Source organism: Vigna angularis, chromosome 7 (genome assembly GCF_016808095.1).
Source record: "Vigna angularis cultivar LongXiaoDou No.4 chromosome 7, ASM1680809v1, whole genome shotgun sequence".
NCBI classification, from domain to species: domain Eukaryota; kingdom Viridiplantae; phylum Streptophyta; class Magnoliopsida; order Fabales; family Fabaceae; genus Vigna; species Vigna angularis.
The window spans coordinates 18409175-18421612 of record NC_068976.1 but is presented as its reverse complement, the minus strand read 5'-3'; the positions used below and the strand labels follow the sequence as shown (position 1 = coordinate 18421612).

General features: G+C 34.6%; 3 protein-coding genes across 5 annotated transcripts; 2 read left to right on the top strand and 1 right to left on the bottom strand.

Moving 5' to 3' along the window:
- The first annotated feature begins 3477 nt into the window (after positions 1-3477).
- On the top strand, positions 3478-6766 carry LOC108336244 (SNF1-related protein kinase regulatory subunit beta-2). 3 transcript variants are annotated; one of them, XM_017572625.2, is made up of 5 exons: positions 3478-3650; positions 3743-4037; positions 4634-4800; positions 4891-5053; positions 6139-6766. In XM_017572625.2, the coding sequence occupies exons 2-5, from the start codon at positions 3861-3863 to the stop codon at positions 6463-6465; spliced, it is 834 nt and encodes a 277-aa protein (XP_017428114.1). In that variant the 5' UTR covers positions 3478-3650; positions 3743-3860; the 3' UTR covers positions 6466-6766. The 3 variants fall into 3 exon arrangements, with proteins under 3 accessions (XP_017428114.1, XP_017428113.1, XP_017428112.1); XM_017572624.2 differs by having other exon boundaries at positions 3478-3665; XM_017572623.2 differs by having other exon boundaries at positions 3478-4037.
- A 514-nt stretch (positions 6767-7280) lies between these two features.
- LOC108336245 (uncharacterized) lies at positions 7281-8208 on the bottom strand. The gene is made up of 3 exons (XM_017572628.2): positions 8009-8208; positions 7819-7888; positions 7281-7699 (listed from the first exon to the last, which is right to left on the bottom strand). Exons 1-3 carry the CDS (start codon positions 8181-8183, stop codon positions 7555-7557), a joined length of 390 nt encoding a protein of 129 aa, XP_017428117.1. The 5' UTR covers positions 8184-8208; the 3' UTR covers positions 7281-7554.
- A 317-nt stretch (positions 8209-8525) lies between these two features.
- Positions 8526-11916, top strand: LOC108336428 (putative pentatricopeptide repeat-containing protein At5g09950). The gene has a single exon (XM_017572878.2). It carries the CDS (start codon positions 8661-8663, stop codon positions 11763-11765), a length of 3105 nt encoding a protein of 1034 aa, XP_017428367.1. The 5' UTR covers positions 8526-8660; the 3' UTR covers positions 11766-11916.
- Positions 11917-12438: the final 522 nt, after the last annotated feature.

Sequence of the window (12438 nt, the reverse complement as noted above, 5' to 3'; positions counted from 1 at the left end):
CATAATAAATGATGCAAATTTGACCATGTCATAGCGCAAATTGCGAAACAAATTTGTTTCCTTAAGATGCAAATGGCCTTTGAAGACTTTAACAACAAATTAACAGAAAGAAAGAGAATATAAAATAAAATAAAACAAATTTGGATGACTTTACCTGAAAGCAGACATCTTATTTAAGGTTGTTATTACATGAGCAAAGATAATGATGGTTTGGCGTATTTATTTTCCTTTCTTTTCTTAATTACTGATCAAGCATTTAAAAAAAAAAGAATAAAGAAACTCTTCTGTTTTATAGCGAGAAACAAGTTACATCGTATTTTCAAGATATATTTTAAATTTAACATTTGTATTTTAATGATCACAAAATAATTATTTGATCTAATAAAAAGTACACAGGTCTTTCAAGTTTTATGTACCATTATATTGTTTAATTAAAAAGATGGAGATAAATGAGGTTTTACTACATCTGTATATATTAGGTGCTTTAGTACATTTAATCTTAATTGTTAGAAATAAGTGATATCACATAATAAAAACATATTTCCATATTTAATATATTGGTAATAAGTTTTCTAGAACAAAAATAAATAAATAGTTTCTGTTTATATGAAATAGCTTTTATTTTTGAAGTCATCAGTGCCTTGCAGTGTTGTTAAGTGAGGCTAAAAAATTGAGTGTGATTAAAAATGAGATTTTAAATGGTATATTTTTGAAAATTTAAGTGTGAATATAAATAAGTGATAAAATAAAAAAACTTATTTATATAAGAAAATAAGTGTCAATTTTTTTAAGTAAAATAAAAAAATTGAATATTATATAAGAAAAAATATTCATAAACACATTATTTTAATGTTTGAAATTATAGGTATAATATGCCACAAGTCATATTTTTGTAATCTCTTCCTAATAAATCTTTTACAAGAGAAAAAAAAACACATGTCTTCCAACATATTATTATAAAAAGATTATGAGATTTTGAAAGTTGAGGATAATAATATTACGTTTTATATGGATTTACCACCACATATTTTATATTTAAAATTTCCTTAATAAATGATGAAAATAAAATACAAAATAGTAGGTGAATTTATCATTAAGAGTAAATCGAGTATATGATCTTGGATTATCTGATTCTTCTTAATCCCTAATCTCCTTTACATTTGAATATGATGATCCTCGTAAGTTGTTAGATTATTTAGTAATGTTTAGTCGACAGCTAGCAAGGAAACGTGAAACTATAAAAATATGGTAGCATTGGTTCTACTTTAGCTTGTCATCATTGATCGGATGCTCAAAAGGAGATGCCCACTTCCTCCATAATTAGCTCTCACGAGCTTTAGTGGATTAAGACATGCTCAATTGCTACCTATATTATGCTCACTCCTTTTGGAAATATAAAACATACCACATAGGAAGATAGATACATACAGTAATACTTTCAGGACTTAGCCTTGGTCGGTAAAGTTGGCTTGAGTTCATCAACAGGTGGAACTACTTCTGCAACTCCAAAAGGCCTAAACAAGAATCTATTGATGCTTCCACTTAGCTTTTCACATGGTTGCTTCAACTTTGGAATCTTGAGATGCTATTGTTGCATCTTAAATTCGCAAAAGCATATGTTTAATGGAAAAGATCCCTAAGTCTCTACTTTTGGTCGTGGAGAATTTATCTGGGTTTGGCACCCCTTCACTAAGCATATATACTTTAGAGTATGCATCCATGCTAATCGTAGAAAATGAAAATCTTGCTTCAGTATTGTTTTTATTACACTGATACAATAGTAAGGGTAACATGACACACATTCACGTTCATTTGACACACCTAACAAAAGTAAATGGTCTTAAAAGAATGAATTTTATAGTTTTTCGAAAAAAAAAATAATTCTTTGACAAACCTACAATTTTTACCTTCATTTGATACTATTCTTATCTACTTTTTTCTTTCTCTTTTTTGAAAAAATACAAAATTTTATACTTTTATGACTATTTTACTCTTATATTCTATGTCACATGAATGTAAAAATGTGTCATGGTACGATTACTCTTTCCGAAAAAGAAAACAGTAAAAAATAAAAAAAGATACTGTCAAATGAACGTAAAAAAAAAAATTACTTGCGTCAAAATATCATTTTTGACTACAAAATACCCGTGAGTTTTTGCCTACACATCATGATTTTGATGTATTGAATAATCTTAACAATTAATATAATCAAATTTACTTATTCACTTTACACATGATTTTCTCTGGTTGGTTATAGCCCATAGGTCTGCATGAAATACTATAATTGAGGATTCAATTGACTTTAATATAACTATTTGGTATATGAAATTGTAGACAGAGAAAAAAAAGTTAAAGTGGCCTATCTATGTATGCACATCCTCAAACTAAGTGTATATTGTGACTTAAAAGAGTTCTCTAACACAGCCATAAACCTCCAAAAAAAGGGTTTTGTTAGCACCTGATTGCGCAATTTCTTGTTCGTTTCAAGGGAACAGATGCATCAGAAAAAGATAAATAAACCGTCGTTGGATTCGATAACAAGAGCCTAGTGAACTGGTAACACAAGAAGACCCTCTTTATGCATTGTTTATCTGATACGATGTGTACTATATAATATAAAATAGCTTATCAGTCATTACCTGCTACAAAAAAAGATCACAACATAAAAACATGGATTTCATAATCTGTGTTTGGCCCAAAGGCACAGATCCCTTTCTGCATCATTTGCCACGAAACTTAATTTATTAATTTCCTCATAATATGTATATTCAGCACCAAATTAACAAAAGGGTTGAAATAAAAATCATTACTTTAGTATGAAAATATTTTGAATATGGTTAAGTTAAATGATCTAAATTCAACCAAGAGGAATCCTTTCTATTTTTCCATCCATGTGGTTTTGGTGTGGCCTTGCTATTGGCAAAAGAAATGCACTAGTGTGGAAATGGTTAAACTTTATCATGCAAGACAAGGAGCTACAAACAAAATAGAAAAAAGACAAAGTTAACATGTCAAATCTAATCAACAACTCATGCTTTACTGTAGAGACCGGAAGCCCAACACAGTGCTGTTTTATGTTTTTTCTTTTCCTGTATTATTTTTTGAAGATACTGTCTTATGAGTTTAGTTAAATAACAAGTAGCAACTTCGAACCTTTTCCTTTCACATGTCATTTCACTTTTTCACAAGCTTTTGACTTCAATTCCATTACGCTGAAAACAAGCTCGTTTAGCTGGTGTAATCCATTATGGTACCGAATCAATATTCTATAGTGTTTTGATAGCTTTACAAACAGAAAATGGTTTAATATAATTGACCAACACAAGGACAAGAAACCATGCGAAAAGTATGTACAGTTTCATTAGACAGCGTTTGGTTGTTCCTGATAGCAGGGGAACATTCTCCTTTAAACCAGACTCATAATAATTAGTCCCCTGCGGAATCTTCCAAATTCATTGGAGAATAAAACTCTGTATATTTGTTCAGTTGCTTTAAGGCAAGGAAAAGTGGCATCCGGAGAGAGAGAGAGAGAGGGAGAGAGAGAGAGACTCATCAAATATTAAAAAAAGAAAAAATTAAAAACTATATTTTTTTCTATAACAACAATGCCACTCTGCTGCCTTGAGTCAATTCCTGGCTTACTTTCAAGGGTTTGTTCTATTTATGTATGCACTGAAATGGGTATGCCAGATTGCTTTCTAAATCTCTCTTCTCTATCTAATGGATTCGTGTTCTCTCGCAGATGAACATGAATATCTGCCCTATTCTGTTTCTGTGCTGGAGTTTTTGTGTGGTATTTTGATTCTGGGGATACTGGTGATTAGCAAGCATCAAAATTTGGGTTTCATCCAGTTTCAGTGATGGGGAGTAACAGCAGAGGAAAGGATGGGGAAGGCTCTTCTGGGGTTAAAAAGGATGAAGAGAACTATGAGTATGAACAAGACATGAAATTTGTGCGGCCTGAAGCACTCTTTCGCAATACCAACGGATTCACAGATCCGTTGGTTCAGTTTCCTCCCTTGCTCACACAACCCCAGGTCAGAGTTAGATGATCCTTTCTTAATTTATTTTACTGAAAAAAAAATTTATGGAGTTTGTTCTTTTTCTTTCTCTCTTTTAAAATATATTAAATAGGTTCATGCTTAATGTTATAGTTTAGCTTTAAGAGGGGATACGGTGAAATTTAATCCACGTAGTGAGCAATAAGCATCTCATGAAAGTGGAATGCTTCTCAGCATTCTCTTGACTGCGCTAACAGTTTAATAATGATTTGTAGAATGGTACAGCTAAAGTTGGATTTTAGTTCATAGAGAAAAGATTATAGAAATTTAAGGTGGATTTACTATTTTGAATTCTACTTCTGTTCTCCATTCATATGGGAAAAAGTATTGAACGACGAAACTTAGTATCTGAGACTTGAGACATGCATGCCATTGCAACATTAGTTCACTCCAAGGTAATACCAATAAAAGTTTCTGCAAAAAGAACAAGGATTTAATGTTTTTAATCTGATGAAGAACTTGCAAGTTAAGAGTTAAAGTGACATTGAATGAAGCTATTTTTGAGAGGTACAAAGCATCAACACAATGGACGTTTACCTTGAAACACAAAATTTAAAATGGCTATTTTCAAGGTACCTGTGGTTGCCATGCAAGGAGCTGCGGCGGTAGCGCAACCCCTGCCACAAAATGGATATGTAGAATCTGTGATTTATGAAAGGTTGAAAAGGGTAAGGATCACGTGGAATCATGAAGCTACCAATGTTGCTGTTGCAGGATCATGGGACAACTGGGAGACCACGTAACCATCTACCATACTTTTAAATTCCAAACAGAGCTCTTACTTTTACTTCATCTTATGATGTGACGAATTTTTCCTTGTCCTGGTCAGGGAGCCCCTGCAGAGAGTGGATCAAAATTTTCTCCTAGTTAAAACACTCCCAATAGGTATCTATCATTACCGTTTCATTGTAGATGGCTACTTGACACATGCTCCAGAGTTTCCATCGGCTTTTGATGATTCAGGTTATGGCTACAATATATTGAATTTGCAGGTAATTTCATGGTTTGCTTCTTTTTTCAGGAAATGAAGATGATCTCATGATCTCATTTCTATTGCATCTTCTCAAGTGTTATCTTTCACTACAGCCATTATCACCATCATCAATAGCTTTATTTTGAGACCATGTTTGCTTATTCATAAGCACAACATCTATTCAATGATATACTCAATCCATTATTAAGTCACGTGTTCAAAGATTATTTTAAAATTGTCTGCTGAGTAAACCATAGCCATGTCTAAGTGGATGGATAATCAGATGCCAGAGCTGAATTTCATATGTCCAACCTTGTTGGACAATTTGTGCCCTTTCCAATTTCACTTATAGTTGTTATAAATTCTGACTCAGACCTCATTATTTGGTGCAAGTTGCAGTGAGTCTCAGAATATAAATATTCAATTATCAAACTGAAACATCTGTTGATTAGCTGAGTATAACTTTTTAAATGAATAATGTATTACGACTTATTGCGGCTGAGCATAGTAAAAAGTGCTAATCTTACATAATTGTTGTGCGGCCGTTGTTTAGTAGACATAGTGCACATACAATTAAAATTTGTTCCGAGTATCTCTGCTCTTTTTATTATGAAATATAACTAGATGTTGTGTTGCATATAAGAATCCTGAGCACGTTTTAACTTTGAAACAAGTTAACTTAAAGCTGTTAGACGATTATGTTAATGAATGGTTATGACAGTATATACCCTGTCCTTAATTTTCTCTAAAATGATGGTCTATCCTTGGCTGCAGCATAACTATTGGAGTAGATGTAGTGAGATCATATGAACAGTACGAACTAGAATTCATTTGCAAGTATAAAGTGTTGGATTGTAACTTCTGCTAGTTTAGGTTGATTTCATTAGTCTTCTACCCATCCCTAGAAAATTTTGCTTACACATTAGCATTTATTGCTCGTATTCAAGAGTATTGAATGAATTAACATCTCAAGATATGTTTGTAACTTATAATCTCTTCAACTCTTATAATTTACTCATTCATGTATTGTATTCATTCATGCATTTTCGATGTTCTTTTTCCTATGCTGAATGCTTACAGCATTATGATTAACCATTTTCACAGGACTATATACCAGAAATAGTTGCAAACTTATCCGATTTTGAAGATCCTCCATCACCACCATCGAGTTATGATAACTCACACTTAAATGAAGAGGAGTTCAGCAAGCCTCCACCAGAATTACCACCACAACTACCACTGACAATGAGACATGAGCCTTCATCTACTAGTGGTAATCGTCATGTCCATAGGCCCACGCATCTGGAACTCAATCATCTATTCATACACAAAACTGAAAGTGGTCAATTTGTGGCACTACGATCAACTTACAAGTTTCAACACAAATATATTACTGCTGAACTGTACAAGTCTCTGCGCAGGGAAAGATGATGAAGCTGTATGATGTTTGTCTCCTATTGTATTTGCCTCGTTTAAGCGGTCTTTATGAGAACATTTGTTAAGGTCATTAATCCGATGTGTAGAGAATTGATTGGAATAGGTGAATCAAATATTGCTTTCCTTGTAAAAAAACTTCAGGGGATATGATTTTATTTTTGCAGTTCGAGGTCAATATATACAATACATTTTCATAGTGGTTGACTATTGTCCAGCTTTCAAGGAAATTGAATATGCTTACAGCACATGCTGTGATGAAAATTCAATGATTAGTCGAGCATATAATAATGTCTTACACATGAACTATGAATTTCTACCTCCCCGGACGATAGCTAAATTTGACTCTCCAATGAACATACTATGCATAGCACTATATCTGAGTGAGTATACACTTTCCTTATGTGTTGGTATTCTCTTCTTTCCGTCACTTTCTACTTGTGAAAAACGAGACTAACCTTGTTTTCATATTGTTAAAAATTCCACAGACCACGCTACATTTCTTCAGTTTTACTCTTAAATTTGTGATAACAGTCTCTAATACTATAGAGATGTCAAGCATATGTTCTCCTAAAGAAAAAACTGCAGGTCTATACTATACTATACTATCGAACTAAACATCTTTCCTTTTTCTTTTCCTTGTTTGATAAGCAAGAAGCAGACACAATTAAATATCTCGGACTTCAACATTCCTTTGTTAATTTTCCATGCAACAAATGGGATTACCAAGCTTCTCATGTTATGAGTTTCAGTGCAAAAAACTGTTACGCATCGATCAACAACATGCTATTCTTGAAACAACGAGCAGCGTATCCAACAGAAGAAAAAAACATCCTTATCCATTGTTGTTTCTTCTCCCTTTGTTTTCAATCTAAAAATGTACAAGGGTCATCAAACTGCCACTATGAAGAAGCTTTCTCAGCCGGAGTTTCACAGTGGTAGGAGGAGAAAACTCTTGATCATGAAAACGAGACGTAACATAATGTCCTTACATAAGTGAAAAAGTAAACAAATTCTCTGCTGTAGTTCGAGAAGTGCTTAAAATTCGTGAGAATTAACAAATAGAGTAGACAGCGAGGTGTTGTCTCATCGAATAGGTACCTTAATCCAACCATTTGCAAAAGCAATGGCCAAGATTACAAAAGGAGTTGACATACCAAATATGATTATGTAAGGAAGAGGAGTCTTCATGGGATTCTCACCCTCCCTTTCTCCTGCTGTCTGCCAATACCTGCGCCACACAAAAACCTTTTTGTAGCAGTAATCATATCCAAACAGACATTTACCATAGAAGCTTTGGGAAAATTAAGGAAAAAAGACTTATGAAGTGAAAAAACAGGGAATTGTTACTGTTGTGGTTCTTCCTCTCTGGTGATGAATTTCTTCTTGTCTCCTTTCTTGACATCCTCATCTCCACCACCTAATAGGATCAGAGCCACATTCCCAAGTTTATCATCTCAACCTCATTTAATTCACTTCACCAGAATGAGAAACAGGATGATAATTATAATAATAACAATTACATAACAGTGATCGTTACCTAATTTAGCATGAACTTTAACACCAGTAACATTGGTTCTTGGGGAGCACAAAACAAGAGAATCTGGAAGTGATTTTGGCAGAAAAGAAGTTTTGAAGGAAAGGGGAGAAGAGAGAGTGAGTTTGGCAGCCATGTTTGTGTGTGTTGTTGCAATGCAAAGTGATGAGGAATCCATCACATAGTGTTGTAGATATTGTTGTGGATCCTACCCTTATCTCACTGACTAATCAATGACCTGGCTTCCATGCAGCCACTTCTTTATTGTAATTTACCTTTTTCTTTCTGATTACTCTTTTAGTTTCCAATAAATTTTACACCCAGAATAATGTATTTTATAAATTAACTTTTGTAATAAATAAATATATTTACCCTAATATATATTATAGTTTTAAATTAAAAATAATATAAATATAATTAAAGTATTATTATTTTAGAATGTCAAATGTAATTTTGTCTTTTTGTGGTCTGAAAGTATAATAACCAGATGAAAAAAGTATGCTCATTGGTCTCACTTTAAGAAATATTTTGTGGATTTTATGTGAAGAGGTTTGAGCAGTAGGAGCTAGAAAATTGTTGAGAATGCAAAGCACAGCAGTATTTTGATATGAACAAGTATCCTGTTAAATGATGGCTATGTAGGGTTTCGAAAAGCATGATTCTCTGCTACAGGCGATTGTTACACAATGCAAGTCATGCTATTTCTACTCAGTTAGCTTTTTCAGAGCAGTTGCTACATCACTGCAACTCATCTCATCATCACCACCTCCAATTTCCAACTTTGAATTTGGAATATCATCGATACAAAGATTCTTGTAGCGTGGAAGATGCCCATCAGCTTCATCTGCACATCTACAAATCTGGGCTTGCCAATGATGTTTTCTGGTGTAATACTCTTATCAACATATATGTCAGAGTCGGGGGCTTGGTTTCCGCGCAGAAGTTGTTTGATGAAATGCCGCAAAAGAACCTCGTTTCGTGGTCTTGTTTAATTTCTGGGTATGCGCAAAATGGCATGCCTGAGGAGGCATGCGTTTTATTCAAAGGGGTCATTTCGGCTGGCCTCTTGCCAAACCACTATGCCATTGGTAGTGCTCTGCGAGCATGCCAAAAGATTGGTCCAAATAAGCTTAAACTCGGGATGGAGATTCATGGCTTAATTTCCAAATCTCCTTATGCTTCCGACATGGTTTTGTCCAATGTGCTAATGTCCATGTATTCACATTGCTCGGCCTCCATTGATGATGCTCGTCGTGTTTTTGATGAAATAAAAATTAAAACTTCTGCATCCTGGAATTCTATAATTTCGATTTATTGTCGTAGGGGAGATGCAATTTCTGCTTTTAAGTTTTTTTCAAGCATGCAAAGGGAAACTACTGAATTTACCTGCAGGCCTAATGAGTATACCTTCTGTAGCTTAGTAACTGCTGCATGCTCTCTGGTTGACTGTGGACTGGCTTTGCTAGAGCAGATGCTGGCGAGGATTGAAAAATCTAGCGTCGTACAAGATTTATATGTTGGTAGTGCATTGGTAAGTGGGTTTGCAAAGCACGGTTTAATAGATTCTGCTAAAATGATTTTTGAACGGATGGGTGATCGTAATGCAGTGACTATGAACGGGTTAATGGTCGGACTTGCGAAGCAGCATCATGGTGAAGAAGCAGCTAAGATATTTAAGGAAATGAACAATTTGGTTGAAATAAATGCATCATCTTATGCAGTTCTTTTAAGTTCTTTAAGTGAATTTTCGGATTTAAAGGAAGGGAAGAGAAAGGGTCAAGAGGTTCATGCTTATCTGATTAGAAATGCCTTGGTTGATGTCTGGATTTTGATTGGAAATTCACTTGTGAATATGTATGCAAAGTGCAACGCCATTGATAATGCTCGTTCAGTTTTTCAATTCATGCCCAGTAAAGATTCTGTCTCATGGAACTCTATGATCTCTGGCCTTGACCACAATGAGCGATTTGATGAAGCAGTTGCCTGTTTCCATAAAATGAGAAGAAATGGAACGGTGCCATCAAAGTTCTCAGTCATTAGTGCTTTGAGTTCGTGTGCAAGTTTGGGTTGGATCATGCTAGGACGACAAATACACGGTGAAGGGACCAAATATGGGCTTGATTTGGATGTTTCAGTTTCGAATGCTCTTCTAACGTTGTATGCTGAAACTGATTATATGGATGAGTGTAAGAGAGTCTTCTTTCTAATGCCAGAGTATGATCAAGTTTCTTGGAATTCTTTTATTGGTGCACTAGCAACATCAGACGTGTCAGTCTTACAGGCAATAAAATATTTCCTGGAGATGATGCAAGCTGGATGGAAACCCAACAGAGTAACATTTATAAATATTTTAGCAGCAGTTTCTTCTCTCTCTCTTCTTGAACTGGGCCGTCAAATTCATGCTTTATTATTAAAATACTCTATTGCTGACGATAATGCTATTGAGAATACGCTTCTAGCTTTTTATGGTAAGTGTGAGCAGATTGAGGACTGTGAGATTATCTTTTCTAGAATGTCGGAGCGAAGGGATGAAGTCAGTTGGAATTCAATGATTTCTGGATATATTCACAATGGCATCCTGCATAAAGCCATGGATATGGTATGGTTTATGATGCAAAGGGGCCAAAGATTGGATGGTTTCACGCTTGCCACTGTTCTTAGTGCCTGTGCTTCGGTTGCAACATTAGAGCGTGGTATGGAGGTTCATGCATGTGCAATAAGGGCTTGTTTAGAATCTGAAGTTGTTGTTGGCAGTGCACTAGTTGACATGTATGCGAAATGTGGAAGGATAGATTATGCAGCGAGATTCTTTCAATCGATGCCTGTGAGGAACATATATTCTTGGAATTCTATGATTTGTGGCTATGCACGCCATGGACATGGAGAGAAAGCTCTAAAGCTTTTCACACAAATGAAACAGCACGGCCAGTTGCCAGATCATGTCAGTTTTGTTGGTGTCCTATCGGCCTGTAGTCATGTAGGGTTAGTTGATGAAGGATTTAAGCATCTCAAGTCAATGAGTGGAGTGTATGGACTAGCACCTCGAATGGAGCACTTCTCTTGTATGGTAGACCTCCTTGGGAGGGCAGGTGATGTTAATAAGATAGAGGAATTCATAAAATCGATGCCAATGGATCCTAATGCCCTTATCTGGAGAACAATTTTGGTAGCATGCTGTCGAGCTAATAGCCGTACTACAGAGCTAGGTCGGAGGGCTGCCAAGATGCTTATTCAGTTAGAGCCACAGAATGCTGTGAACTATGTGCTTCTTTCTAACATGCATGCCGCTAGTGGGAAGTGGGAAGATGTGGCAGAGGCTAGGTTAGCAATGAGGAATGCATCAGCAAAGAAGGAAGCTGGGTGTAGTTGGGTCACCATGAAGGATGGAGTTCATGTGTTTGTGGCTGGAGACCAAACACACCCGGAAAAAGAAAAGATCTATGAAAAACTGAAGGAGATAATGAACAAAATGAGGGGCATGGGATATGTGCCTGAAACCAAATATGCATTATATGATCTTGAGCTTGAAAACAAAGAAGAGCTTATCAGCTATCATAGTGAGAAACTAGCGATTGCTTTTGTTCTCACTCGCCAATCTGAGCTACCAATTAGGATAATGAAGAACCTTCGGGTTTGTGGTGACTGTCACACGGCTTTCAAATACATATCAAAGATTGTTAATCGACAGATAATTTTACGAGATTCAAATAGATTTCACCATTTTGATGATGGCATATGTTCTTGTGGGGATTATTGGTGATTGATGCAAATAATTATGGAGTTTCTTCGGTGTAAGATAATTGAAATATAGGATCAGGCGCCATTTTTGGAACTTTGTCTTAATTTTAACTATAAAACAGATTGGACATTGATGCCCCACTGTCATCTTTATCATTATTTTTTTCTTCATATGGAAAAAAGTTTAGTTAGGTTAATTACATGTTTTTGGTTAATTACAATTTCTAACTATCTAAAGTTAGACTTACTTTTATTTGATGAAATCTGGTTTAGAAAATAATAGTAATTTGAGTATTCTTTTACAATACTTTATCATGTTTCTATATGGTTAATTAAACTTTTGATATGGTCCATGTTTCAGAGTTGTACTTGCATTTATTTGGTGGAATACAGACCTTCACTTTAGTTGATTTTTTTTTTTCAAAAAATTCATTTTTTAAATAAGCCAAAATATCATCAACAACAGGACATTAGAAACTAATACAAGAGATGTTGTATTATAATAACATCACTAAGAAATTCTAGTGATGATACCGACTAATATTCATAATATGATGATAATTTAAAATTCTATTGAATCTGGTATCTCCTTTCTTGTAATTTTCAGAGGTTTTTATTAGATTAGAATCTGATGTGATTAATTAATTTAAGTTGAGTTTCATTTATAATTGAGTCTCACTTGTATACAGTTTATA

What these genes read in the sequence shown, in the direction of transcription:
- LOC108336244 (XM_017572625.2), top strand. Translation starts at nt 3,861, where the DNA reads ATGGGGAGTAACAGCAGAGGAAAGGATGGGGAAGGCTCTTCTGGGGTT. An exon ending in CCTTGCTCACACAACCCCAG is followed by an intron (nt 4,038 to 4,633) that starts GTCAGAGTTAGA and finishes GCTATTTTCAAG; the next exon opens with GTACCTGTGGTTGCCATGCA. An exon ending in ACAATATATTGAATTTGCAG is followed by an intron (nt 5,054 to 6,138) that starts GTAATTTCATGG and finishes CCATTTTCACAG; the next exon opens with GACTATATACCAGAAATAGT.
- LOC108336428 (XM_017572878.2), top strand. Translation starts at nt 8,661, where the DNA reads ATGATTCTCTGCTACAGGCGATTGTTACACAATGCAAGTCATGCTATT.
- LOC108336245 (XM_017572628.2), bottom strand. Translation starts at nt 8,183, where the DNA reads ATGGATTCCTCATCACTTTGCATTGCAACAACACACACAAACATGGCT. An exon ending in TAAAGTTCATGCTAAATTAG is followed by an intron (nt 7,889 to 8,008) that starts GTAACGATCACT and finishes TGATCCTATTAG; the next exon opens with GTGGTGGAGATGAGGATGTC. An exon ending in AGAGAGGAAGAACCACAACA is followed by an intron (nt 7,700 to 7,818) that starts GTAACAATTCCC and finishes TGTGTGGCGCAG; the next exon opens with GTATTGGCAGACAGCAGGAG.